The sequence below is a fragment of the Thamnophis elegans genome, chromosome 2 (genome assembly GCF_009769535.1).
Source record: "Thamnophis elegans isolate rThaEle1 chromosome 2, rThaEle1.pri, whole genome shotgun sequence".
In the NCBI taxonomy this organism is placed as follows: domain Eukaryota; kingdom Metazoa; phylum Chordata; class Lepidosauria; order Squamata; family Colubridae; genus Thamnophis; species Thamnophis elegans.
Genome location: NC_045542.1, coordinates 100,024,843 through 100,051,917, shown reverse-complemented (window position 1 = coordinate 100,051,917; position 27,075 = coordinate 100,024,843). Strand labels below are relative to the sequence as shown.

General features: G+C 37.6%; 1 protein-coding gene across 1 annotated transcript in view; it reads left to right on the top strand.

The window, feature by feature from the left end:
- The window catches only part of RNF123 (ring finger protein 123), a 102,756-nt gene that overhangs the window by 8,585 nt on the left and 67,096 nt on the right, over positions 1–27,075 (top strand). Inside the window, exons 4-22 of the mRNA XM_032208505.1 lie at positions 4,680–4,759; positions 5,036–5,133; positions 7,098–7,152; positions 7,528–7,613; positions 8,068–8,154; positions 8,413–8,480; positions 9,903–10,028; positions 10,742–10,850; positions 12,593–12,697; positions 13,832–13,957; positions 14,057–14,149; positions 15,225–15,298; positions 17,657–17,774; positions 18,255–18,354; positions 19,024–19,085; positions 20,160–20,231; positions 21,835–21,955; positions 22,684–22,785; positions 25,858–25,964. Coding sequence (XP_032064396.1) covers positions 4,680–4,759; positions 5,036–5,133; positions 7,098–7,152; positions 7,528–7,613; positions 8,068–8,154; positions 8,413–8,480; positions 9,903–10,028; positions 10,742–10,850; positions 12,593–12,697; positions 13,832–13,957; positions 14,057–14,149; positions 15,225–15,298; positions 17,657–17,774; positions 18,255–18,354; positions 19,024–19,085; positions 20,160–20,231; positions 21,835–21,955; positions 22,684–22,785; positions 25,858–25,964 — 1,789 coding nt within the window. The remainder of the gene's footprint in view (positions 1–4,679; positions 4,760–5,035; positions 5,134–7,097; positions 7,153–7,527; positions 7,614–8,067; positions 8,155–8,412; positions 8,481–9,902; positions 10,029–10,741; positions 10,851–12,592; positions 12,698–13,831; positions 13,958–14,056; positions 14,150–15,224; positions 15,299–17,656; positions 17,775–18,254; positions 18,355–19,023; positions 19,086–20,159; positions 20,232–21,834; positions 21,956–22,683; positions 22,786–25,857; positions 25,965–27,075) is intronic.

The following is a 27,075-nucleotide window of genomic DNA, read 5'->3' as shown; positions in this document are numbered from 1 at the left end:
TGTGTTCACGTTACATACGAACAGAGATTCAGTTTGGTGAAAAACTTTTATCTCTATCTAAGAAACTACGTGATAACCAGCACTAAATGACAATGATACAAAGGTAATCAAATCCAAGTCAGTTCTAACCAAGTTAACACCATCACCCACATATATATACCATTACCCCACCCAGCTCCACCCACAATTCCACCCAGATGACATCCATCCACCCACCATCCCCAATCACCATGACCCACACCCTCAGCCACACCCCCACTCAGTGTCAGCATAGCCTCTTTCCTGGTTAGCCGCATCCGAGCAAAAGAGTTACATCAGAGTAGGCAGTTGCACCCGAGTAGAAGAGCCACATGCAGCTACAGGCTCAGTCGACATCAGAGAGGCAACATCAACGTGGCAGCGTTAGTGGCATGTAAGCATGGCCGAGCGGGCATGGTGATGGACAGGGTCCCCCTGGATGGCAGCCTGAGGGCTGACACTCTTTTCTTCTACCTGTTCCCAGCATTTGAGCTGAGTCTTCATAATGTGTCCAAAATAGAATAATTTGAGCTTCATCATTTGTGCCTTGAGTAAGAAGTCTGGATTTATTTCTTTGATAAGATTCTTTGATAAAAAAGATAAGAAGCCATTGGCTTGTTTTCTTGGCTGTCCTCTGTATTCTCAGGAGTCTTCTCCAACACCAAAGTTCAAAAATATAAATATGTTTCCTATTTTGCTTCATTAGAGTCCATCTTTGAATTATTACAAGGTTGCATGTATTGTAGGCATAGACAACTCACAGCATTTGAATAGATTTTTCAAGGTTTTCATGACTGCTCTACCAAGTGCTGCTCTGCTGCACATTTCTTGACTGCTTGTTCTCTACTGTTGATGGTTGATCCTAGAAACATTCTCTCATTTTATAATGAGCATTGTCAGTTCTAAGGTTGGTTGGTTGTTGTATCTGTTGTCATTAGTTTGACGGTCTTTATATTTAATCTTGATTCCATTTTTTCATTCAGTTCCTTTTATTATTAAAGTTTGCAGATCCTTTTCATTTTCAACTTTCAGATACTGTCATCAGCATATAGTGTATGTTGTTATTGTTTCATCCTCCAATTATAAAACTATCATAATCTTCTTCCCCTTAATACATCTTCACCATATGGCCTTGTTTCATTTCTTTACCAGCCTGGAGCCAGTCTGTTTGAATATGTTCTGTCTGTCCTATGGTTTCCTGACCTATATATAGATTTCTCATAGGGCCAATAAGATGTTCATAAGGCCTTAAGAAAAGATTTTTCATTTTATACGTTAAATTTCAATATAATTACATGATAATTCCTTTTATTTTTGTCCCTAGATAGTACATGCAAGTTCAGCACAGTATTATTGCTGCTAGAGTTTCATGTGAATATGTCTTAGGACAAATGCATGTTGTACATTTTTATTTAAAGATCTGTTGGGGTCAAATTATACTTAGCAACTGAACTCACAACTTGCTAGTGTTGTTAAAAATAACTTTCATCCTGTTTTACTTTTGATCAGGGAAGGTTATCAGGAGAAGGAGGAGGAGGAGGACTGGAGTAGTTTCTTGTTGCTTTGCTGCAGCTTTCCCACACTGTTTATTCTTTAAATATTCCATTTCAATATTTTTTCTTTTGAGTTAGAGAACTTTCTGTGTCAAGTTTCTTTGATCAGTTTATTAAGATCATAGAGATATTTTGGGTAGAAACAAAGGTGCTTTTGGGAAGCATATTTCCCACTATTTTGAAACTGAAGCTGTATAAAACTTTTCATATTATTAAATAGGCTTATAGTAATTTATTTTTAAAAAATGATTTCCAACCCATTGAGACCCTTATTTCCTCAACCACCTATTATATGAACCTATCAGTTGCTATCATTCTACAAATATTCTGGCAAACATTTTTTTTCTTCCAAGTGAAAAACTATATTAGAGAGATGTGGCACCTTATGTAACTCATGGATTCCATTTAGCTTGCTAGATCACATTTAAATGGGCTTCATTATATCAGTGGAAAGTTGGCATATTGACTATGTATAACATTATACAAAATTCAGAATAGAAGAGAAGTATGGCCAAATTACTAGTTTACTCGTTTTAGGGGGAATATTAGTAACGTTTTAGAATGTTAGTTTTTAATACCTCGGAGGAAGAGTTTTCTTGTATATAAATAGAAACATGTGAAAAAGTAAGTGAAATATTGAAATATTTAACTTTTCAGGTTACATATTTCAACATAGAGGTATTTGTATAATATAGCAAATATTATGCACCGTTTACATTGTATAGACAATTATGAAATTTAAATAAACCTACTGTGTTTCCCCGAAAATCCGACCTGTCCCGAAAATAATGCCTTGCCCCATTTTTCGCATGGGCAAAAATATAAGCCCACCCCCGAAAATAAACCCCCTGGACAACTCCCCCTGTGGCCAGGCAGAGTACCGCTCACTGACCTAGCGGTATCCTGAAGGCGCCAAACCGTGGGAGCCGGGAGGGGGGGAAAGGCGCTCACATTGCTTGCCCCCTTCGGGATACCGCTAGGTTGGGGAGTGGCATTCTGCCTGGCCAGAGGGGGGAGTTGCCAGGTGGCTGCTCCCTTGTGGGCGGGCACTCGAAGATCCGGGCACAGCCTTAGGAGTGAAGCAGCCATGAGATAACCATGCTCACGAGCAGCCACCCGGCAAATCCCCTCTCCAGCCGGGCAGAGCGCCATTCACTGACCTAGGGGGTATCACTAAGGCACCAAGCGACGTGGCACTCTGCCCGCCCCTCAGCTCCCGCGGCTTGGCACATTTGGGATACTCCCTAGGTCAGTGCATGGAGCTCTGTCCAGCTGGAAAGGGAGATTGTGCGAGCACCTGTTCCACCCCCAGCCTCACCAAGCCCTTGCACAGCCCTCCTAGGGCTCCACCGCCTTCCGCCGCCACGCTCTGAGCATAACTTTCAAGCTCCAAAACTTGGGGCCAAGTCTTCCAGCATCGGCCGCTCTAGGAGTGTTCTCTATGGTGAGCTGGCTGCCGGACAGAGAGACTTCCGGACAGAGAGTCTTCCAGCAGCCGGCCCACCATAGAGAGCACTCCTAGAGCGGCTGATGCTGGAAGACTTGGCTCCGGGTTTTGTAGTTTGGAAGTTATGCTCAGAGCGTGGCGGTGGTTTGACGCAGCGGCCAGCGGCAGTGCCCTGGGAGAGCTGCGCAAGGGCTTGGTGAGGCTGGGGGTGGAACAGGCGCTCGCGCAACCCCCCTCTCCAGCCAGGCAGAGCTCCATGCACTGACCTAGGGGGTATCCCGAATGTGCCAAGCCGTGGGAGTTGGGGGGTGGGCAGAGCGCCACGTGGCTTGGCGCCTTAATGGTACCCCTAGATCAGTGAATGGCTCTCTACCCAGCTGGAAAAGGGATTTGCCGGGCGGCTGCTCGTGAGCGTGGTTATCTCATGGCTGCTTCGCCCCTGAGGCTGTGCCCGGCTCTTCGGGAGTCCGCTCGCAAGGGAGCAGCCATCCAGCAACCCCAAAACAATAAGCCATCCCTGATAATAAGCCAAAGGCCATATTTCGTGGGGCAAAAGAAAATAAGACCCTGTAGTATTTTGGGGGAAACACGGTACATGGAAATTTTGTACGTGGAAAAAAGTAAGTACCGTATTTTTCGGAGTAAAAGACACTCCGGAGTATAAGCGCACATTAGTTTTTAGGAAAGTAAGGGGGGCGGGAATTCTGCCTACCAGCATCCATTGGAATTCATCTGGCTAGCATCCTTGCAGCAAACAGCAAACAGCTTGGTCAGCTTTAGCATGTTATTACAGTCTGATTCAGCACAAGCAACTGAATGGCGGATGGATCGGCCTCCTGGAATACCCCCAATCAGCTGTTCCAGGCTGCGGGGATCTCTACAGCCCATCACCGTCTCCGCGCATCACGTTTTTGGCGTTTTTGAGATGATTGGCGGCGATGTGCTGTGGCGATCCCCGCAGCCTGGAATGGGTCTAAAATGGAGTGTGGGGAGACTGAAAACACGACGCATCCACAGCTAGAAAAATTCTGCATGGAGAAGTGGGGGGAAAAATACTTCTCAATCAGTGCCAGGTTGTTTCTACTATAGGGAGCAACAGCAGGTATTCGAGCAAAGATTAATCATTTTATGCATTGAAGGAAATGGCATATCTCATTTAATTTTTTGTTCAATATTGATTTTCAAAGACAGTTTTTATATTTTGTTCAATTACATTTTCTTTATTTACTGTTTGAAAATAAAATATTGATATGCCCACATATCTTTAAAAAGAAAAAAAACCACCTTTATACAGGATGAATTTACTTTTTTACATGATTGTAGCTTTATTAAATTGCTACTTAGCCAATGATAATGTTGAAATAATTTAGGAAATCTGATTTATAATTGATACAGATCTCTTCACAGAAAGTCATTTTTTCTTCTGTTCAGTCATGTCCCCGTGATTTTGTTGCCAAGGTTTTTCAGAATTTGCTATTTTTCCTTTCTCCTACTCCAGAAAGTGACTGACCCAAGATCACCCACCTGGCTTTTATGCCTGAGGCTGACTAGAACTCACAGTGTTCTGGTTTCTAGCTTAATGCCTTAGCTACTACACCAACCTGGCTCTCATAGAAAGTCATACAGGACCCCTAAAAATAGTTTTTTTTTTAAATTCCTAGGAAGCATCTATCATTTCAAAATCTACAAGAACATGTAGAGCAATTATTAACAGAAAATGCCAGCTCAGAAGACGGTCAAGGTAGGTATCTGGTTTCTATGAATAATCATTGTTACAATGTTCATCTTTGCAAAAATTATGTTGAACATTGTGCATTCTTTTTTGAGTATTGCAAAACTTTCACGGATAGATTTATTGTTATTTCTATTAAAATATATGTTAAAATATGGTTATTAACTATATCACTTCCTTTCTAAAATTCATTTCTGCTAGAAAATTGCATATATATTGCCTGTCATTTGATTTCTTGCTGATTTCCAGACTTTTCTCATTATACTTCCTGCAATTTTGTTTCAGATCAAACTGTAGTTGGCAGACTCGGTCCTTCACCTGTGGTGCTGGATCATACTAGTGGCTTTGAAGGACTCCTTCTTGTTGATGATGATCTGCTTGGAGTGAGTGTGAAATATTTAATTTGATAATAATATTTGCTGTAGATATAGGGGAAAAAAATCTTCCCTCCTTCCTTTCATAGGTAAAGTGTTTGTCAGCATTGATAAGGGTTAACATTAATTTGAGATCCCATGTAGCAAAACACCTATAACTGTAGATTTCTATTCTAATTTAAAATAGTCTTGTTTCCCCCCCCCCCCCCCCAATTCGTGTTAAAATGTCACATTCATAAAGTTTTGCTTGCTGCCAATGTAATCAAGTGATGTGATATCCTTAGTGTCAGGGTTTTGATTGTGGCTTGGGTACATAAATTGGTAACTGTCAACCACTGATCGAAAAGCTTAATCCATTTGGCAGGAAAAAAACCACAAGACAGCTGAAATAAATGGATGTAATCAATTGGTTCCAGTATTATTCTTCCGGAAAACCATATCTGCTGTCTATTTTATGATATTCTCTGTTATTCCTTTACTAAAATATTTACTTTGCATGTTGCCTTTCCATTTCCTTAGCATAGTTATGGTAATAAAAATAAGCTATTATGTATTAATTCTTTAATTTAAAATATATTCATTTTAAATTTAGATAATCCTAAAGTTTTGATTAACAAGTTGAAAGGCATAACAATTAAATAGAGCTCTTTTTATAGTGGTGAAATATTTACATTGGGTATATCCTGTTTAATCGTGTATTGACTGCATATTATTATATACACAACAATTTGAAATCATAGTGGCCAGTTCTTTAGCAAGTGGCCTTCATATGCATTAAGTTTGTATTATTTGTTTAAATTTGCTTATTTATCTAGAGTTGCTTTGAATAGTGGATTGGTAGCATATAAATTTAATAAGTAAAGACATTTATTTAATTTATTATTATTATTAATTAGATTTGTTAAGGCCACAAGACTCCAAAAAGACTTTGGGCAGTTTGCAAAATATCAAATACATAATTAAAACACAGTCAAAAGCATAACAAACGTGGCTGGACAATGCAATAATAATAACTGCAAAAAAACCACAACAGGGACTCCACTAACACATGGACCTCAGGCAGGCCTGGGAGCAAAGCTAAGGGAGTTTTGCAACATTTGGAGAGTGGGAGCAATTTGCCTCTTGGTGGGGATGCTATTCCAATGGGCATGGGCTATGACAGAGAAGATAGGTTTCCCCGTCCCACAACATGACAATATTTAATTGAAGACAGCTAGAACTCATCTACTCTGCCTAAATGCTTGAGTGGTCATAATAACTGGAGTCAGGCAGGTATCCTTTGTTCTCCACTTAAACTGTTCTTTCCCATTAGTTTCTACTGTTTGTGTGTGCTGTTGATAATCTTTTTTATGTACTTGAAGGTTTTATTTGAGAGTTTTCTTGCCACTCATGTTGCTCACTAGATTCAGTTTCTTAGTTGGGGAAGAAGAAGCAAATCCACCTCCCTACTGAATTGATCAATTAATGTAGTCATGCATCACTTATATTGCCAATCCAGGCAGTCAGTTAAGCTGCCCTGAAAACAGAGGACGTTATCACTCTTTCTTTATTTCATTGATTACTCTTGGTTTTGATGTTGGTTGTTAGAATCATATCTGAACCATCTATATGCACTTGTATTTTATTTCTGATGAGCTTTTATGCTATTAGTTCACACTGATTCTTAACCTATTTATATAACTATGTAGTTTGATTGTAGTCTAATACATGTTTTGTCATCTGCAGGAGTAGCTTTCTTACATTATCAATAAGTATTTGTTTGGAAAAACATGTGATTAGCAAGGTATTGTGTGGACATACATAACCTCATTACTCTTACATCATACTTGCACATCTTATTCTGGGGTTGAGAATTCACTAGTAGTTTGAGATTTGGGTCTTTGGAAGTAACACAATACTTTAACTTTCTTTCTCCTGAAATAAAGTACAATGAAAACCTTGTGACAATCTCTTTTCTTTGTTTCTTATATTAGGTGATTGGGCATAGTAACTTTGGTTCTATTAGAGCTACTACCTGTGTATATAAAGGTAAGAATAAAGTAGGGCAACCTGGGAAAGATACTGGTTTAAGTTGGAAGACAGATGTAGCAAACAAATTAAAATGAGGATTTATTCTCCAGTTAACTTCTGGCTTGAATTTTGTATTACCAATATCTTAGCTATTTTGTAAGAAATGTTTGACAATGAAGTATTACTACCCCCAAATTACTTTTATTGTAGAGTTAATAAATAATGCTTATAAAAGCAAGAGATTTTGGAAAAGGAAGAATGGATTTACATTTTGAATTCCTTTGAATGATGAACCTTTAGAATTCTTTTAAGTGTTTGTGATACTTGACAAGTAATTGCAATCTAAACCATGTAAATGGAACTTTGCTGCATGTCACTTACACTTCCTTTTAGGTAAATGGATCTATGAGGTACTGATTTCATCCCAAGGTCTCATGCAGATTGGCTGGTGCACTCTCAATTGTCGATTCAATCAAGAGGTAATGTTGCAGCATTGCATACACTGTATTGCCACTTTTTCTAAATATTATCAAACAATCACTTGTTGTATTTCAAAGTCTGGGGCAATATTGAGAAATCTATTTGTGGATGTTACCCAATTTTGAAATCTCTAATTCTTGTTATTTCTTAATATTTTTTCATATGGCACTGACAATAATTTTTAGAAAGAGAATCATCATTGTGACAAAATATTTGTAAAACATTAATGACAAGTGATGGAATATTCCAGCCTTAAGCTAACATTTCTACTCTTGTTCTGAACATTTTATGCTTGTAAACAAAAGAGAAATAAAGCTTAAAATATATTTTAAGCATCTTACCTCTTAAGGGGGATACTGACAAGAGATTATTGAAAAAGTACAGTATGAGAATACAAAATAGGATAGTAATCCAAATAATTTTAGTTACAGTTTGTTGTTGGTTCTTACAAAGGAAGGAGTTGGGGACACACCAGATTCATATGCTTACGATGGGAATCGAGTGCGCAAGTGGAATGTGACTACAACTAACTATGGGAAAGTAAGTATCCCTAATTATTTTACTTGGAAAGTAGCAGTTGAGTCTGAATGAATAGCTGTCTTCATTCCATATTGCAGAACAGAAGGCTATAGTTTATTATACTTTTTAGATTGGAGAGGAAAAAAGATTGGGCTATAGAATGCAATATGAAGCAGAAAGATAATGTAATCAAGGAGTAATGCATGTTTGATAAATTTGAAAATAACCTTGCGAGAATGCTGTTTACATGTTTTCAGAAAAACCCTTTTCTTGTTCCAGTCTTGGGCAGCAGGAGACATTGTCAGCTGTTTAATAAACCTTGATGAGGGAAACATTTCTTTCTGTTTGTAAGTATTGTGTTCAATATCTCCTGGGTATCACTTGTTACTGCAGTCTAACAACATTTCAACATCACGTCTCCTATATGTATATTCACTAAAGTCATAAACAATATTGTAACAAAGGTTTTTCCACACTTTACCATAATATTTTTCAGTAAAGTAGAATTAGTAAAAGGTCCTATTGCGCTGCATTCAAATTTTGTCATAGAAACTTGTACAGATTATTTTTGAGCAGGAATTTGTACTGTTTGTTGATAAAATTAGTAAAACCTTTCTTTCAGTCCCATGTGAAACATGAATTGATATTAAAGTTAAATTTCCACTGGAAGTAATCTATGTGACTGGCAATTCTTATTTGATTCCTGTGAGGCTTCACTGAATAGGCATATGAGAAACAGATCTTATTTACTGTAGTTATATATAGTATTGTATCATCTAAAATCTACAGAGAACTGTAGAGTGATCACTGGAATGCTATGTGTGAAGGGCAGTGATAGGTAATATTTAGTAATCAGGAATCATACTTTTAAAAAAATATTATGGTTTTATTTGGCCTCTGGACTTATAGGAGACATGACCTGTGATGTCATTTGAATTAATGAGCTAAACTTTTTGGCCTGCATGTTTTGGTTTTCAGGGGCAGGTTTTAAGATGCAAAATAGGAGCCTTTAGCATGGTGCAAACCCATTTTGTTCTTTAACTTTGCCATAGGAAAAAAATTGCCTAAACTTTTTATAAAAACTTTTTATAACTTTTTTATAAAATTTATACGAGATTGAAAGAGAAGGCTTTTGATCCATGATCTTATGGATTTAATAGAAAAAAGAAGTAGAAAACAAGCAAGTTTAGTTACTTGGTCTAATCTTAGCAATATAATCTGATGACGATAGTTCTGCCTTCCATTAAATACATGCACATATGCCACTGTACAGCTCTTAAGAAATTTGATATAGATGGATGCAGCAACTAAAAATACCATAGATTCCCTTAATGCAGAACCCCCAACTTGCTAATACTGAGGAAACTAAAAAGTAAACAATAGTCTAAATGGATTGTTCTGACTGTTTTGCCAAGTGATTACTTTTATGACCAGTGTTATAGAATGGCTTGTTCTTCTGACACATAAGCTTCTGCAGAGAAAATGGCATAGACCTGAATCACTTAGTGGCATTCTGAGACCAAATACAATCTTAGGGCTCTGGCAAGAATTTACTTTTGCAGATAAAATCTAGGTATGGGTCATATAGCAATGGGTGAGCAAATTCTGCCATTAAGCTTTAGACTCTGTTTTATATTATTTGTTTCCAATGGGGAAGGTTTAAATATTTAAATAGCTTTAAATATTTGTGCATTTTGCTTGTGACAGCCATGTAAATCCTTTATGATAAATTGTATAAACTCTAAAAAAAATCATTTTTCCCCCTTCAGGAATGGTGTATCTCTAGGGACAGCTTTCGATAATATTTCAAGAGGCTCTGGCATGGCCTATTTCCCTGCCATCAGTCTGTCATTCAAGGAATCTGTTGCCTTTAACTTTGGTAGCCGTCCACTCCGATATCCTTTAAAAATGTTTTAACCAAACAGTGGAAAAATTTTTCCTGAGAAATGTCAATATCTAGAATGTATTATTTTTCCTTATTCATGTTCCCATTAGCTTTTCAGTGATCCATTGAATCTTACAGTTATAATACCTAGAAAAAAAATACTTTCTTAGTGCATCTTGAACATATTTTACTTTTATTACTCAGTAAAACTGAAGAATAACCATATAAGGTTTTTTAATTGAGGAACACCTAGTACTTGAGCTGAAATTTGGACAGGGGATTTCATCTTGTGCTTTTGATTAAGATGCTGTGCCAGATCCCCCTCCCCCCCTCAAATGTGGAGTTTTAAGAAAAGAACAGAGACTAGTAAGGATAATGGTAAAATTCATCCTATGTGTTTTCAGTTCCCACCATCTGCTCCTTAAGATGGGAAAATACACACACTATAGTATGCACCTAAAATAGACTTGGCAATTAAAAAAATAAGAATAGCAACTATCCAAAAAGTATCCAGAAAAAAACCCTGCAGGAAATCTCTTCCTTGCCCACTGCATGATGCAGTCACACTTGTAAGATATTATTGCTCTCTATGGACTTTGCTCCTCTCCCAGAGAATCAAGGGCTGCCCTTGCCCATTGAAAGCCTCTTTCTGTCCCAGGCATTTAGGAACTTTGGCTCAAAGAAGTAAATTGCTTTCCAGTATATTTCTTAATAATTCCTTACATATCCAGTGGAGGGATATCAGCCCTTACAGGATAAGCCAGCTGCAGATCTGATGAAAGCTCATAAGCTCCTGGGATATCTCAACAATGTTATTAAAATTGATGTTTCGGTAATATCATGTTTTCAATGTTACATTTGTATAGAGATGTTCTATTAAAAATGCATGGACTTAGTTAAATTTATTTTATTTAGATGTGTAGAATGTATAAATATTTATGCTACCCAGTAAAGCTCCTTCAGTCACTTTCAAAGAATGAAGTAATAGAACACTCCCAAAACACAACAAAATAGCATTATCATTTTTGCGTAGTAAATATATATATATTCTAAAGTGTTTGAACAAAGAACACTTACTCTGTGTCTTATTTTATGAAGATTAAGCTTTGTTATCTTCAGGTGTCTACATGTGTATATCAAAAATTAAAATCAATATGATAAATGCCCCTTTGCTGTACATATTCAGGCTCTGTGGAACTATATTTGGAGTTCGAAATATTAGTAAGATGAAAAGGAAATGCCTAAGGTTCAAATTGGATGGGGTTTTTTTGAGTAGTGAAGAATAATGGGGAAGCATTCTGTCATCCTGTATCTTAATTTGTGAAATCTAATGAAATGAAATAAGTAAAATATTCAATTTATATAGCCGTCCATTCCGCAAAACAGTTCTAGGCGTCTTACAGCAGGCTAAAACAATATAGAAAGTAAAATAGCAGCAGTCAAAAGACCAAACCAGTCTAAACTACATAACACATAACAGGCTCCAACTCTTACAGGTTATGTCCTGTGCGAACACAACCATAGAAGAGCCTTCCAAAAGTCTGCTTTTGTGTGTACCAATCCATTCTCAGGGGAATTGGTGTTCAACAACTGAAAAGTCCTGCTTCCTGGCTCCCCTAGATTTCTTTGACTAATAGGACTCTGCTGGATCTAAGGAGATGGTGCTCATGCAAATATCCTGGTCCTTAAATTGCACCTGGAAGCACACTGGCAAACAATGCAAGCTTGTGGAGAAAATGCAACATGCACACCCTGAAGCTATTCATAACTCTCCATTCTGCATTCTGTACCAGCTGCAGCTTCCAGATGCTCTTCAAAGACAGGCCCATGTAGAATGCACTGCAATGACCCAGTCAGGAGATTTAAGTGTAAGTGACCTTAAGAGACGGGCTTCTAATTTAAGAAAAGGCACCCCTGGTGCTGGAGATGAATTCGTGTGAAGCCTCTCCTAGCCACAGCTGCCACATGTTCTTCAAACAGAAACTGTGAATCCAAGAAGACTCCAAATTGCACCCTGGTTCTGTTTGGGGTACCTTACCTGGAACAACAGATAAATCCTTGGATCCAGGAGATCCAAAAGTCAACAGCCATTTAGACTTGCTAGGGTTGAGCTGAAGCCTGTTCTTCCTCATTGTGGGATCATGAACCCCACAGCCTCTGGACAGAGTCAGAAACTCCTTTGTAGCATTTGGTTCAGTTGGAAAAATGTAAAGCTGTGTGTCATGTTATGCTGGATGTAACAGTAATTGAATTTTATCTGACCTTTCCCTACAAATAGCAGATAATAATGAACAGCATTAGGTGCAAGGGAATTGCTGAACTTAATGAAATTTAGCATACAGTAATGTGGCATCATCTGGTATTAGCACTACAGGGCCAATTTTTTTCAAATAACCACTATATAGTATCTAGATAATGCCAGATTTGTCAGGATAACAATGAGCTTGTTGCCTTTCTAAGGAATTATTGTGTATTTCTGAACTAGAGACCTGTTTCAAGGACTTTCTTAAGAAAATTCATGTAAATTAAGGATCTGTTTAAAAAATTTGTGCAATCCTGAGTTTTCTCTTTCAGGAAGGGAAGCTGGTAGAAAGAGACCCTTCCACCTGGCAACTCCAGGGGGAACCAACAATACTCATTACCCTGGCACACATTTTTAATAATTTTGCCCCTCTTATGGTGAGTTTCTTCAATTTATATCTTAATATTTCTTTCAGTGTAGGATTTTCTACCTAATGTAGTAGTGGAAATGTGTTTATTCAGTTGCAGAGATTATGAACTTTTTCAGCACATTCACACTATTCAGCAACAAGATTCCTCAGCACAAGAAACAGAATGTTGCATTTTTCCATGATAGCAAAATAGAGACCTATTCTGGATATCAATACCCATACATTCTAATCATTTGCAGTTGGTATCGAGGATTCTAATATTTTGATACCTAGTGAACAGAAATTTGCTTTCCTCATCTACATTGATTATTAGTAATTTTCCATGATTTTAGACATGTGTCTTTTCTAGTTCCGTGTGGATTTGCTACAGGTTAAACCTCAGAATACGGCCTTTGCAATTGACCTTTTTCCATTTCTAATCAATGTCTGAATTATTGGGATCCTTTATGGAGGCCTTTATGGTCTGCTTTTCAGAAGGTTATGGAGAATATGTTTCAATTAAAGTTGGGATGGGTCATAAGGTTCTGAACATAATTTTGGATTTTATTTATTCTTCCTTCCTATATTTTGAACTCTGTTGCCAGCCAATTTCATTCTCAAAAAGAAGCAAGCTTTGTGAAGTTATAAAATTTACTTTGTGCTGTTCTTTATGTATAAGGTGCCTAATTAAAGAGAAGCAGTGCAATTATATATTTATTAATTAAGAAAACCCATCACATTCAAACTGTAACACAAAACTCCACTCTCCAACCTACCTAACTAATTCCAGGAAGGAATCACATCTTGTTCATCAGCAGAAGGGCTGCATTCTGCCATGTAGAACAACAAACTGTGTATATTTTTTCCTTGTGTGTAGGTCCATTGCCTAGGGAAGGCATCAAATCTACAAAAGCTGTATAAATATCTGGAACATTGTAGGAGCAGTATGTACTATTTTAGAAATATGGTACTAGACTGACTGAGGAAGACAGTCATCTGTGGGATACCTACAGTTCTCATGACATCCCAGGAATATATTTTTTTAAAAACGAACTCTCATGAAACTGGCACATGGGTATAGGTTCATTCTTGTATTGCTATTGGTTTGATCTGTATGGTGGTCATTCTCAGTTCTGCTACTTTAAAGACTCTTTTTCTACAGTGCAAAGTGTACTTAGTGGAAGATGTGCTCATGAGTTTCCTGCTTGGCATCTTGGAAGGGGGAGGAGCTGTAGAAGCACATCCTCTTATTCAGCAGTTACTGGATCTTATGTGGCTTCTTATGGAGGTGAGTTTCATTATGTCTTTTGACTTCTAGTAATTCTGGGCTGCTTCTGTTCTCCATTAGGGCTACCTAGTGTAAATGTCTTCTGTTTATTTTCTTCAGGATTATGAAGTTCATGAATGCCTCAAGCAGCTGTTGATGTCCCTGCTCAGAGCATACCGCTTTTCTCCCATCGTTCCTGATCTTGGCTTACAGGTGAGTGATATTATCTTCTGACATACCAGAAAAAAATCTTGATACCAAAAAACAGTGTGAGAGTCAGATTTTTCTCCCTGATTACAAACATATAAGTTTAAATGTCAACTTGGTGCCTACCAAATATTTTGGATGTCAGCATACTGCTATGACTGGCCATGTTTTCTAGCGATTATAGCAGTTGATACAATTTGCATCAGGCATCAGTTTGGAGAAGAATGTTCTAAATCACAGGTGTTAAATTTTATTTCATTGAGGGCTGCATCAGGGTTATGGGGGACAAGGTGGACGTGGCCAGGATGGGCATGACCAGCTCGATGTCATTCGTGTCGGGGTGCCTGTGGTGGCTTGAGGCCTCTGCCAGCGAAAACGGAGCTCGCATGCCCCCTCCCCCCCCCCAGCTCCATTTTCACTGTCAAATGCGGGCCAGATCTAAGCATCCCACAGGCCAAATCTGGCCCATGGGCCTTGAGTTTGACGGCCCTGTTCTAAATCATGGGTCTCATGGCATCATGATGTTGCTGGCATCATGGTAACATTTTGCGACTTTTTTCCCATTCGTGGAGCTGGGTGGGCATGGCTTGAAGTGATGCATCCGCCATGTGGGCCACCAGTTTGATACCCCTATTCTAAGTCATTTAAAAATTCTATGTTACAGGTAGTCCTCAATTTATGACCATAATTAAGACTGGAATTTGTGTAGCAAGTCATTGTCATAAATCAGGCCTGCTTTTTTATGACAATTTTTATAGTGGTTGTTAAGTGTTAATTACATACAATTGTTAAGCAAATCCAGCTGCCCAATGATGTGTTTTTGCAGGAAAGAGGCAAAAAAGGTCACAAATCACATTCATATGATCTGCCCACTGCAACCGGTCATAAAGACAGACAGATTGCCAAGCCCAAAATTGCAGTCATGTGACTTCAGGGGTGGGGAGATGGTTATAAGTGTAGGTTACAAGTCTCTTTTTTCCAAGCTATTATAACTTTGAACCATCATCATAGTTATTAATCAAGGATTACATGCATTGGTCTGTATAAATTGATTGTCCTTTTCCCTTTTTTTTCTGCCCAGATCCATTATCTTCGCCTTACTATTGCTATCCTAAAGCATGAGAAATCCAGGAAATACTTGCTCAATAATGTCTTGTATCCTTTCTTTATATGTATATTGTTCGTAGTTGTTTAGATTTCTCAGTGATACTTATTGAGGACTTATTTCTAAGTGTATTTCAGGCAGCATTCTTTGAAGTTTGAGATATAAATACTGAGACAGAGCCTTGGAGCATGAGGAAATGGAAGATTCTAGTTAAGCAATTGAAAGCTTGATAATTGCTTCCCCTTTATTACCCTTATTTTGTTACTCTTCACTTGAGGAATATTACTGTAATAGGAAATCCTTGAAGAACTTTTGTATCTTTTTAATCTTAAAATGTCCATAAGGAAGCATAACATAGATTATATTGTTTTATTTCAGTATTATCATAATGCTATCTCCCCACCTTATCTCAGTACTAAATCACTATCATATGTTGAAATATTTACTGACTGATCGACGGATTATGTGCAACCCAATTGTTGTCTTTTAACCACATAGGTAGATTTTGTTCATAATGATCTGTCCCTAACTTGGTCCTTCAAGTTTTCTAACTGTGCTCCCATTTCTTGACCTCAGAGCAATAAACTATTGAAAGCACTGGTTACTGCCCAGTGCTATGGAGAGCTCTGTCTTGATGGTGCAGTTTTAGTTCAACTTTCCCATGATTCTTAGTGATGGATTTAGTTAGGATCAACAGCCTATAGTACTGTTTCCTGACTGGGCAGAAGATATCTCTGGGAAACCCATAATTAGGAAATGAAGTAGTAACTCTCTACTATTCCTTTCAGCAGTTATACCTAGTTGGATTATGTGATGCTTTAGGTTTGATTTTTTTTCTTTTCTATTATATTTTTGTAAAATATATTTTGATACAGTGGTATTTTGCAGTATTAAGATTAGCACTCTAATGTGTATATATAAGACCATTAATTAAAGATAAAAAGAGAGGTGTTTTACCAGTATTCATTATGATTTAAAACATCAATGTTAATAGTATAAGTTTATTTAGCTTTTTCATCCGGAACTGAATATAATAGTAAAAACTACTGTAGGTTGCATCAAAGTATTTGTTGTACAAAAAAGCTTTCTTTCTAAAGCTGGCATTGAAGTCTCTGTCAGGCATGAAAGATCAGGACCACACATGAACTTCCAATTAAACTAGTTTATTACTAATGATGCCTATGCACAAAAATGTACTCAATTAACAGCATCACCTTGGTGTTAGATAAGGGTCAATGGAATTTGAGAGGGGTTGGACTTGCTTGGTCTGTGGTGATCTAGAGATTCTAGGCTGATTACTATTTTGATTCTACCCTGAGGTTCTGCCACTCCTCCTCCTCCATTCTCCAGTGTTCCGTTACTTAATAATATTTGTGCTTGTTAAAAATATGAACATAGCAAATTTGAGAATTAAAATGAAAAGGAAAAAATGCTATTTAATTTCTAATGTTCTCCTTTTTTGTGCTTCTAATTTACATATTTATAAACATTTGGCTCCACTTGGAAGTAGTCTTAATTTTCTAAATTAAATCTTTTTTTCTGAATTTTTTTCTTTATCTTTCCCAAAACTATACATAGTATAATTATTTCTGTAATTAAAATGTATTGTATGAACACAAATTTGACACACTATAGCATACATCACTTACATGTGGTTTTAAGTAAAATTTAATTTGCATTGCCTTTTTATTATAGAAAATAATTTGGAGTTATCTACAGAAGCCACATTAACATGACACCTAATTCTTGATAATCATATAAATATCAAATAAAAGCAGTTCAATGTTTTAAATATTCCATGGTGAAAACTATCATAAACTGAGTTTTGTTTTGCTTAGAAGGTTACAACACTGACACAGGAAACTAAAGAATCTTGGAGGCAAGTTAGTCTCCTTTGACTAGAACAACTGTCTGTATGTTGGAGTTTAGCCTTTGAAAATGTAAGGAGTTCCTCTGCTGAAGAGTCAGTATACAGTTTTATTCTATTAATAAGTAGGAAATAATAATTTCTAGTATTTTTAGCTGGAGAATCCCTCTTTAATTTGCATTTAAGGCTACTTTACGTGCTATATAGGAAACTTCCTTCTATTAGGTCAAGTTATTGACTTAATAGATTAACTGTTTGATATGCTGCAAGACATTGCTGGAAATCTTAGCTCTCTAGACACAGATTCCTGCTTTGGGTATTACCTTTCTCTCAAAAGGCTTGGCTGGATTAGTATTTACGATGGGTCCATATAAAACCAAAGATTTGCATATTTCAACGCACAGCTTAATTTCAAATGCTTTACAGAGCTGACTTCTGGTGTGCAGAATTATTTTAACTAACTTCAGGGTTGTTCTTTTTCACTTAGATTCACAGATACACTTGTCTTGAACTACCACCCAATTTCCTTAACTCCTTCCAGATTTGACGTTCTTCGCTCGGTGGTATTTTTTTATATCAAGTCCCCTTTACGTGTGGAGGAGGCTGGCTTACAGGAATTGATACCTACCACCTGGTGGCCAAATCGCTTCAACAAGGAGGTGAAGAATATAATCTTGCAGTTAGTAGATTTAGGGAATCACACAGTGGCTTGTGATTCAGACTTTATATAGATATATTTTGAACATAATAACATTATATAGGTGATAGTGTGGTACTTTGGGGGATTTCTGTAGAGATTCTCAGTCATCCAGACCGTGGTTGTCCCAAAGGTGCTTTTTCAGGAGGCAATTGGACTTTCTTGTTGTTTCACTTCTCATCCAAGAAGCTTCTTCAGCTCTGTCTTCAAAAGAAAAAAACAAGAAAATACAATTGCCACCTGAAAAAGCACCTTTGGGACACTTTGGGGGATGATTATTGTCCCTTTATCAGCTGTTTTAGCTCTTGTTTCCAAGCTTTTCCTATCCATCCCCTTTTTTGTTCATGTTTTATTGGTACAATTTTTTAAAAACTCAATTCTCCATTGGCTTTGTTTCTTTGAGTACTGTTTATAATCCTGTTGCTCCCTTCTTTAAATGCAGGGCAAAGAGAGGAAAGAAGTAAAGAATGAGAGTTCTGAAGAGAGACTGAGGAGGAGAGCATATGAGAGAGGGTGCCAGCGGCTTAAAAAACGCATTGAAGGTACATGGTTTGTGAAATTTGGATTTTCATGGCATTATAGATCAGACTTACGCAACTTTTTATGGGCTGAAGACTTCCGTTGGCATTCGAGTGGCATATGTGCTATACATGGATAGAACAAGTAGAATTTATTGCATTATTTACATTTCAGTTAATTACATTAAATCTAGCTATTATATTTGTCATATTTTTAATAATTTTCCCTTTTGATCACATTAAGAATGAAAGTTTTTAGAGGTCACATGCAAGGCTCTGGTTCTTCAGCTAATACACCTATATTGGTGTCTATGGCTGTGTTCAATACCTATAAATCATAGCTTGATCCCAGTATACAAGAAAATGTAAAAACCAAAGCTGGGTATTGCAGTGCTGTCAATTTTGTTTGCTTTCATACTCCCAAATATAGTACTAATCAACTCAGTTCTCCTCTTGAGTTACTTATTTGTAAAGTTTGTACATTCTATTTTTCTCAAGATTATCAGGAGCAACCTACCAGAAGTTTTATTGATGACTCTCTTCTGGGAGAGTAATGAAATAATGTAAATGGGCTGATTTTCTCTATGAGTTTCTATATAAGACTTGAATAAATTCATTATTGGTTTCTTCAATAGAACATGATGATGGACTCGTCCAATGCTTCTAAGAGTTATATTATTTCTTCTTTTGTAGTGGTGGAAGAACTCCAAGTGCAGATACTGAAGCTGTTGTTAAACAATAAAGATCATGGTGTGGTAAGGACAGTTTAAACAGCTGAATAACTGCAATAATTCTGAATATAAACTTGCTTTATGCTGTTGTACTGTAGTTTTTTTCTTAAAGTGGTTTGCATGTATTTTAAGAAGGAAAAGCTATGGATATTCAGGCAGCTCCATACGCCTTGCTGTTAGCTTCATAAAACATTGCTTAATTTAATAAGATATTAAGAGTCCTTATTGCTGGAACTTAGATTTTACCTTGTTAAACAAATCTAATATATTACTTGATTTACAGGGATGTATCTTGCTAACTCTTGATTTAGCATCCAGGTAATACATTTGCTTTAAAGTATGTTGTTTCCCCTTTCCATTCAATATGACCATTAACTTCAGGCTGCAGAGTGTCATATTAAATTCTAACATTTAATGAATATGCTAAGAATTCACGCTGCTCAGAATATGTTGAGTGTTTTTAGTTAGGTCTCTTCAAATATTTTCAGTTTCTTTGTAAGGAATCTTGATGGAAATCATGTTGAATAATACAAAAATATTAGTTTGTAGTATTCAATTTTTATATCATTTAATGTAGTCACTGTTCAGATTTTTTAAAATTACAGGTAATCCTCAATTAATGACTGTTATTGAGATCAGCAGCTTCGTTGTAAATGCCACAGTCATAAAGTGAAAAATCACCTGACGCTGCTGATTTACAATTGCAGTCCCAATTAACAAACTTTAAGTGAACCATGCATGGTTGTTAAAACAAAGTCACATGACCATGATTTGCAGCTTTCTTCCCACTTCCCACTTTTCTGGAAGCTAATTTAGTAAAATAAATGTTAACTGGAACACAATATCACAAAGTGTGTATGATTAATTTCAAGTTCAAATTATTCTAAGAAATTACCATTTAAAAAATAAAGAAAAGAAAGCCACAATAGAAAATAGTCTCACAGTATTAAAACTATCATATTTTAAAACAATATGAAATTTCTTTTTAAGGGCCAAATTGCACATTAAATGACCAAAATTGAAACAAAACAGTCTGAATTTAAAATATTCCATAATCTACATGAGATTCCATTACATCAGTTATTCTATTTTTTTCAGGGAGGAGCTTCCAGATACATCTTTCTAAATAAATTCCGCAAGTTTCTTCAGGAAAATGCCAGCAATCGAGGGGTAAGTGAAGAAGAATTCTGCTGTTTTTCATCAATTGTTGCACATTTGATTGTGTTGCTTAGAAGTATACTAATAGCAACAATATTATTGTGCCTTAGTTTGCATGTTAGCAGTCTTTAAAACTTTTTGCTGATGAGTTTTGTGCTAAGGTTCTAAATTTAGGCAAGAAAAACGAAATGCATGGGTACAGTATAGGTGGTACCTTGCTCAATAGTAGTCTGTGAGAGGGATCTTGGAGTCCTAGTGGACAACCATTTAAATATGAGCCAGCAGTGTGCAGCAGTTGCCAAAAAAGCCAACACAGTTCTAGGCTGCATAAACAGGGGGATAGAATCAAGATCACGTGAAATGTTAATACCACTTTATAATGCCTTGGTAAGGCCACACTTGGAATACTGCATTCAGTTTTGGTCGCCACGATGTGGAAAAGATGTGGAGACCTAGAAAGAGTGCAGAGAAGAGCAACAAAGATGATTAGGGGACTGGAGGCTAAAACAAATGAAGAACGGTTGCAGGAACTGAGTATGTTTAGTTTAAGAGAAAGAAGGACTAGGGGAGACATAATAGCAGTGTTCTAATATCTCAGGGGTTGCCACAAAGAAGAGGGAGTCAAACTATTTTCCAAGGCACCTGAGGGTAGAACAAGAAGCAATGGGTGGAAACTAATCAAGGAGAGAAGCAACTTAGAACTGAGTAGAAATTTCCTGACAGTTAGAACAATTAATCAGTGGAACAGCTTGCCTCCAGAAGTTGTGAATGCCCCAACACTGGAAGTCTTTAAGAAGATATTGGATAGCCATTTGTCTCAAACGGTATAGGGTTTCTTGCCTAGGCAGGGGGTTGGACTAGAAGAGCTCCAAGGTCCCTTCCAACTCTGGTATTGTGTTGTGTTGTGTTGTATTGTATTGTATTGTATTGTATTGTATTGTAAAGGTGCTCCGTGCAGCTCTATTTTCTCTGTTACCCATCAGTTTCTGTAATTCATCTGCCTGAGATATTTTTACATATTGACTGTTCATCAAGATGCTAATGAAGCTTAATTGTTATTAGAGTAGTTGAATCTAAGGTGAATATTTCACACAGCAACTGTTTCTGTCATTGGGAAAAAAGTTATGACTGGCATTTGTTATGTGAAGTTCTGAAATATAGGTAGATTTGTTAGAGATTTGTTAAAGAATAAATGTTTCTGCTTAGAATTTTTTCTTTTTTTCATAGCAAAGTTCATATAGGGGAGCTTGAATGTTCCTTAGGGATTCTCTTTAATACAATATGGTGTCTTTCCTGAGGGCAGTATGTTATGATACCATATTACAAGAAATACTGTATTTTTTTATACTCTTGCTAAGATGTTTTGTCACCGCCCCCTTCCCCCATGCCTTGTTCTGATGTACACAATTCCTCTGCTTCAAATAAAAAGAGATGCTATTTTTTGTGGGAAAATAGGCACAAATCACTATGGACATATCCCATCAATAGGCTTGTGGAAATGCAAAAATGAAGGGCAATATGCATCACGCATATTTAAGCGAATTGAGATATCTAGCATTACTCCTCAAACTGTTAGGTTAACTGCAGAGGACTGTTGCACTTTTTTTGCCTTTAGAATCTGACCGTGTTATGTCCTCCAGAATATATGGTGTGTTTCTTGCATCGACTCATAGCAGCCTTGAGACATTATTGGGATGAACATAAGATGAAGAATGCACCAGCACTGTATAGTGAAGGTAAAATGCCCTCATCTTTGAAAAATATGACAGCATCTATATTGGTATATGACTGAAGGTTGAAGAATGGGCTTTTCAGCTAAAACTAATTTTAAAGGATTCTGGAGTGGTGTGATAACATATCCTTGATTTTTTTAAATCCCAAAATTACAAATTAGATCATCATATTTGGAGGATCATAGTTAATGTTCAGAAAGATTATCATTTTAAAAAGTGCTGACATTCCCTCTTCTCACAATGAAACTGCTTACTCAAAGAGAGAGGAGGAGAACAGTTAAAATAGAGTACGAGGCAAAGTTGAAAGTAAAATCCATGTTGGCCAAAATTAGCACAGGCTCTGAGACGTGAACTGTACTAAACTGTATTTACTGTACTTTAAATCAGATATTTGTACATAATCTTAAAAAGTTAGCTCTTGAAAGTTGCCTCTTGTGAAAAGAATTAATATATTTCTTAAACATTATTTACTGAATTTACACTGTTCCCTTTTCTAATTTTTTCAACCCTCTGATATATGTGATGTTTTATATTTCTGTTTTAAAGCCATAGGAATCTACTGTCTCAATGTATATATTTCATTCTGCAGTTATAACTTAGATTGCTTTTTTTAAGCTGCATTCAAAAACATGTCTTAAAAATCTATATGTAATTCATAATCACCTCAGTTATTTATTATCAAAAATACTAGTTTCTTCACCCTAGATAACATGCCTGTCTATTTTATGCAGATGCTTATGTTCCCCCTCAGCTCTTTTATAATGGGAAAGTGGATTATTTTGATCTTCAGCGTCTTGGGGGGCTCTTATCTCACCTCAAGAAAACTCTGAAAGGCAAGTGACTTGTTTGACACATTATGTGCATTTAATTAAAAATAAATAATATTTATAATTTTTTATAAATAAAAATATTGTTTATTTTTAATATACAAAAGATGTGGGTTTAATTTCAAATGCTCTTATCTATCCATTAGTGGGATAGTTTTCTCTGAACCAATAGGAGCAAGTTTGGTGTGGAAAGACACTAAAAAAGAAAAAAGAAGAAGAAAGTGCAGATGTGACTTGGAGCTGAAGAGAAAAAAAAATCCAAAAACATTCTCCCAATATGTCCCTTTGGGAAAAGCAGTTAAGCAGTATCTTAAAAGTATTGGTGACTCTGCCATTTTAAGCCTACTTCCCTCCCTCCTGATCTCATAATCCAGAACTGAACTGCTGATAAAGGGGTGGAAGAATTCCAAAAATATGTTCTCCATGCTTTTTCGGTTCCACCACAAAACCGCGATGCCCTTATCCGCGCCGACATAAGTGCGGAGGCAAATCCGTGGCGTCCGAAGCGCTAAGAAAAAAACGACCCTACCGCCGCGACAACAGCGCGGTGACAGAAGGGCGTTCTACATACTTCGTTCTTTGCCTCCAAAGGTAGCCCTCCTCCTCCAGCTGACAGCGGCAGCGGGCACGGGGCAAAGCGGGCTGCCCAGCAGCAGCAGCCCGTGGGAAGGGTCCAGCTCAGCCGCGGGGGGGGGGGGCAGCAGGAAGCGGAGAAGGACGCGGCAGCGGCGGCGGCTGAGGCTCTCCCGGGGCCGGCGAAGCGGGCTTGCCCGGTGGCGGCGGCCGCCCATCCAAGGAGATGTTGTTGAGGAAGAAGAGGGCGGCCTGCCTCTGCCAGGCAAGCCCGCCTCGCCGGCCCCAGGAGAGCCTCAGCCGCCGCCGCTGCTGCGTCCTCCTCTGCCGCCAGCGTCGGCGGCCCTGCTCGGGCCCCCCGCGGGCTTCCTGCTGCCCCCCGTGGCTGTGCTGGACCCTTCCCGCAGGCTGCTGCTGCTGCTGGGCAGCCCGCTTTGCCCCGTGCCCGCTGCCGCTGTCAGCTGGAGGAGGAGGGCTACCTTTGGAGGCAAAGAACGAAGCATGTAGAACGCCCTTCTGTCACCGCGCTGTTGTCTCCGCGGTGATGACGCGCGGTGATGACGTCGCGACTTTAGCGACACGATTTAATCTCCGCTATTTTGCGTAGCGCGGTTTTGTCATGCCACGGCTTTTTCAGCCTTGTTATATTTTCAATTTGTTGACTGCTAGGAATTTGAGATCAGAACATCACTAGTAACTATTAACTGGCGGTGCTAATTGAGCATCTGACGTAACCATCAGAAGCCATGTTCTCTTTGCTCATAATATTTCTTGGAAACAGTATTTAAATTTGAAATTTAAATAGAAGCTACTCAGTTTGAAGCATTCTGCAGATGCTCTTCTAAATAAAAGAGAGTCTTCATGACAACCTGCCATTCTTGGAAATTTTCCTATTTCAGGCTCATTAACAAAAGCACTAAATTACAACCCTCAGCACAGATGTGTTTTGGATGATACTGAAAAAAATAGTTTTAATAAGTCATACAAATGATGCTTTAGTTGCATTTTAAATTGAACATTCTAATGCAATTATTACCTTATAAGCTATATAAGATGACTCAATGTGTAAAACCTAGAAAAATAGGATGTTGCCCTTTGATTCTGTCCTTGCCCTTTTAAGGACAAAACAGTGTGCTATGTCATTTATACCCTGTCACAGGATGCTAAGATGATTCACAATTTTTAAAAACATAGACCAGACCAGAAACAGTGTATTAATTCTAAAATATAAAAGGTTTGGCTAAAACGCTGCATGTTAAAAATATAACAAAAATCATATTGTCCCAAAGACTCATTTAAAAAATCCGTGGAACCTTTGGGCATTCTCTGAGCTTGGTTTTCTTGCAGACATTTTGTTACCCAACAAGATAACATTTGAAATGCACCTTAGTTGGGTAACGAAAAGTCTGCATGAAAATAACCATGCTCAGAGAGCATCATAGACTCCAAAGTTCAATCCAGGGCTACAAATATTCTCTTCTATGGGTAAAAAGGTAACCATTTAGTCCACAATGTCTGCAAAATGAAACAATGTTCCGTAACTTCCTAACTCAACATGAAGGAGGCCATTTGGATTGCTGGGAATTAGCTATCTCTTTACACACGAGCAACCTCTGAGAAGACCTGTCACTAGGCTTCCACCCCTTTCACTCCTGGTTTGGGGACGGGTACCTGAATTATCTCTTCCCTAATGGAACACAAAGAGTGGGCAGATAATAGGCAGCCAGGCCATTGCAGGGTTTTGGTGTTGTTTGGTTAACAGATGCTCTTTGAATTGTATTTATTGGCAACTGGCACAATGCTGAAAGCTCAGAAGATTAAACCTCTGATCCCAGTTATTAATCCAGATTGGATTTTGATAGTTAACATGTCCTAGCAGGTCTTATTGAAATATTAAATAACATGGGGAAGGGAGCTGAGCCCTGAGGCATTTCACTTAGGAGTGGCCGGCAGTTCAACCACAGGAGGTTGCGAGTTCGATCCTAGGTAGAGGTAGATGTAGGTTCTCCTGCTTGGGCAGGGGGTTGAACTAGATGATCTGCAAGGTCCCTTCCAACTCTGTTAATCTGTTAATGCACCTCATTACTAGGCGTAGAGCAAGAGGAACAGCAGATATTAAAACACTAAGGGTTCTGATAGGTTTGCATAAGTTATGAGAAATCTATGATGTTTGGGGATATAAGAAATAGACCAGTGGGCACCAAATAAGGATTTAAGCTCCAATTAGGGTCATTCCATCCAAGCATTAGTATCTACTACAGCAAAATAATCAAATGCATAGGATTATGTCAATTCAGAAGTATCATGGGATGGCTCAATTTTCTTTTGCCCTTCCCCTGTGGTGTTAATACTGAGAGGTATCCTTGATATACAAATCCTATTTAGAGCTTTCTTATTATATTGCTGTTTGGCCTTCTTCAGGTGGGAAATAAAATGGGAAATCAAGATAGGAAAAGGAAAGTGTTCAAAAAACTGGTAATATCATTGCATTGTTTATTCACACAGATGATTTGGCCTCAAAGGTGAATATTCTAATTGATCCTGCAGAACTTCAGGCTGTGACAATGGATGATCTTGATGAAGATGAAGAATCGGCAATGTCAACAGCACAAGTGAGCCTTAGAAATGGTGCCTAAAATGGGTCAAAATTTCATTAAAGTTGGTAGCAGCAGTGAAAGGTTCTTGATAAGCTTGTAGAAATTGTTTTGAGTAGTGTGGAAAACAAGTGGTGTGAAAAAACACCCGAGATGAGTAGCCTTATAAGTTATAAAGTATAAATAAAACATAGGAAAAATTAATATTCTCAAATTGTGAGGTAGTATAGCAGTCAGATGCAACCATAACGAGGCATTCAGATATGATATGCAGTCTCAAAGGTATTGGATTAGGGAACAGATCTGAAGGCAAAGCAAACTATAACGTTTGGCTAAGAATGAGAAGATTTTTTTCAGTGCTGGAGTAACATTTATAACATCTCTTCTCAAAAACATCCTCCTACTTCTTTTGTAGGGGAAGTAGTAATGGTACTGGGTAATGTACCTTTTAAAAAAAACTTTTGGATTTAATTTTAGTCTTGCTGACTCCCATCCCAGTTTAGAATTTTTTCAGTAAAGTGGAGTTTGCTGAATACATTTTTGCAAAAGATTCTATGGTGATATATCTTTTGGAAAAGGGAGGAGAGGAAAAATAAGAAATCCTTCTAGGTTTCCAGTGTTCAGGATGTAGAAAGCAAAGAAATGGATTCCTGTTATACCACGCATTCTTCAAAGTATGTATATATTTCCATTATTTATATAAACATCCATCTCACATAAGTGACTCTGAGATGCTTACAAGATTTAAAGAAGCCCACCAAACCAAATATGGTCCACTGTCAGAAAAAATATCAAATTACTCTTTGCTATTGGTAATACACTGAAGAGAATACAAATTGCGTTCCTACTATAGTTTTCCAGTAGCTTTATTCCAATTATGCTTGACTGTATGAGACCACCAGATATTTCCTAGATTTTAAGATGAAAATGTTTAAAAAGTATTTTCATGAATAGTAATATTCTGATTAGCTATTTGAGTATCAAAGATTTGTGCAGAATTCAAGCTGTTTTTTTTTAAAATTGAGATGAATTGTTTCAGCTGAAAAAAATACTAATGGATATCTTTGTCATTCTCATTCTGTCTCGCTCCCTCCATCCCGCTCTCTCTCTTTCTCTCCCCTCCTTTCTC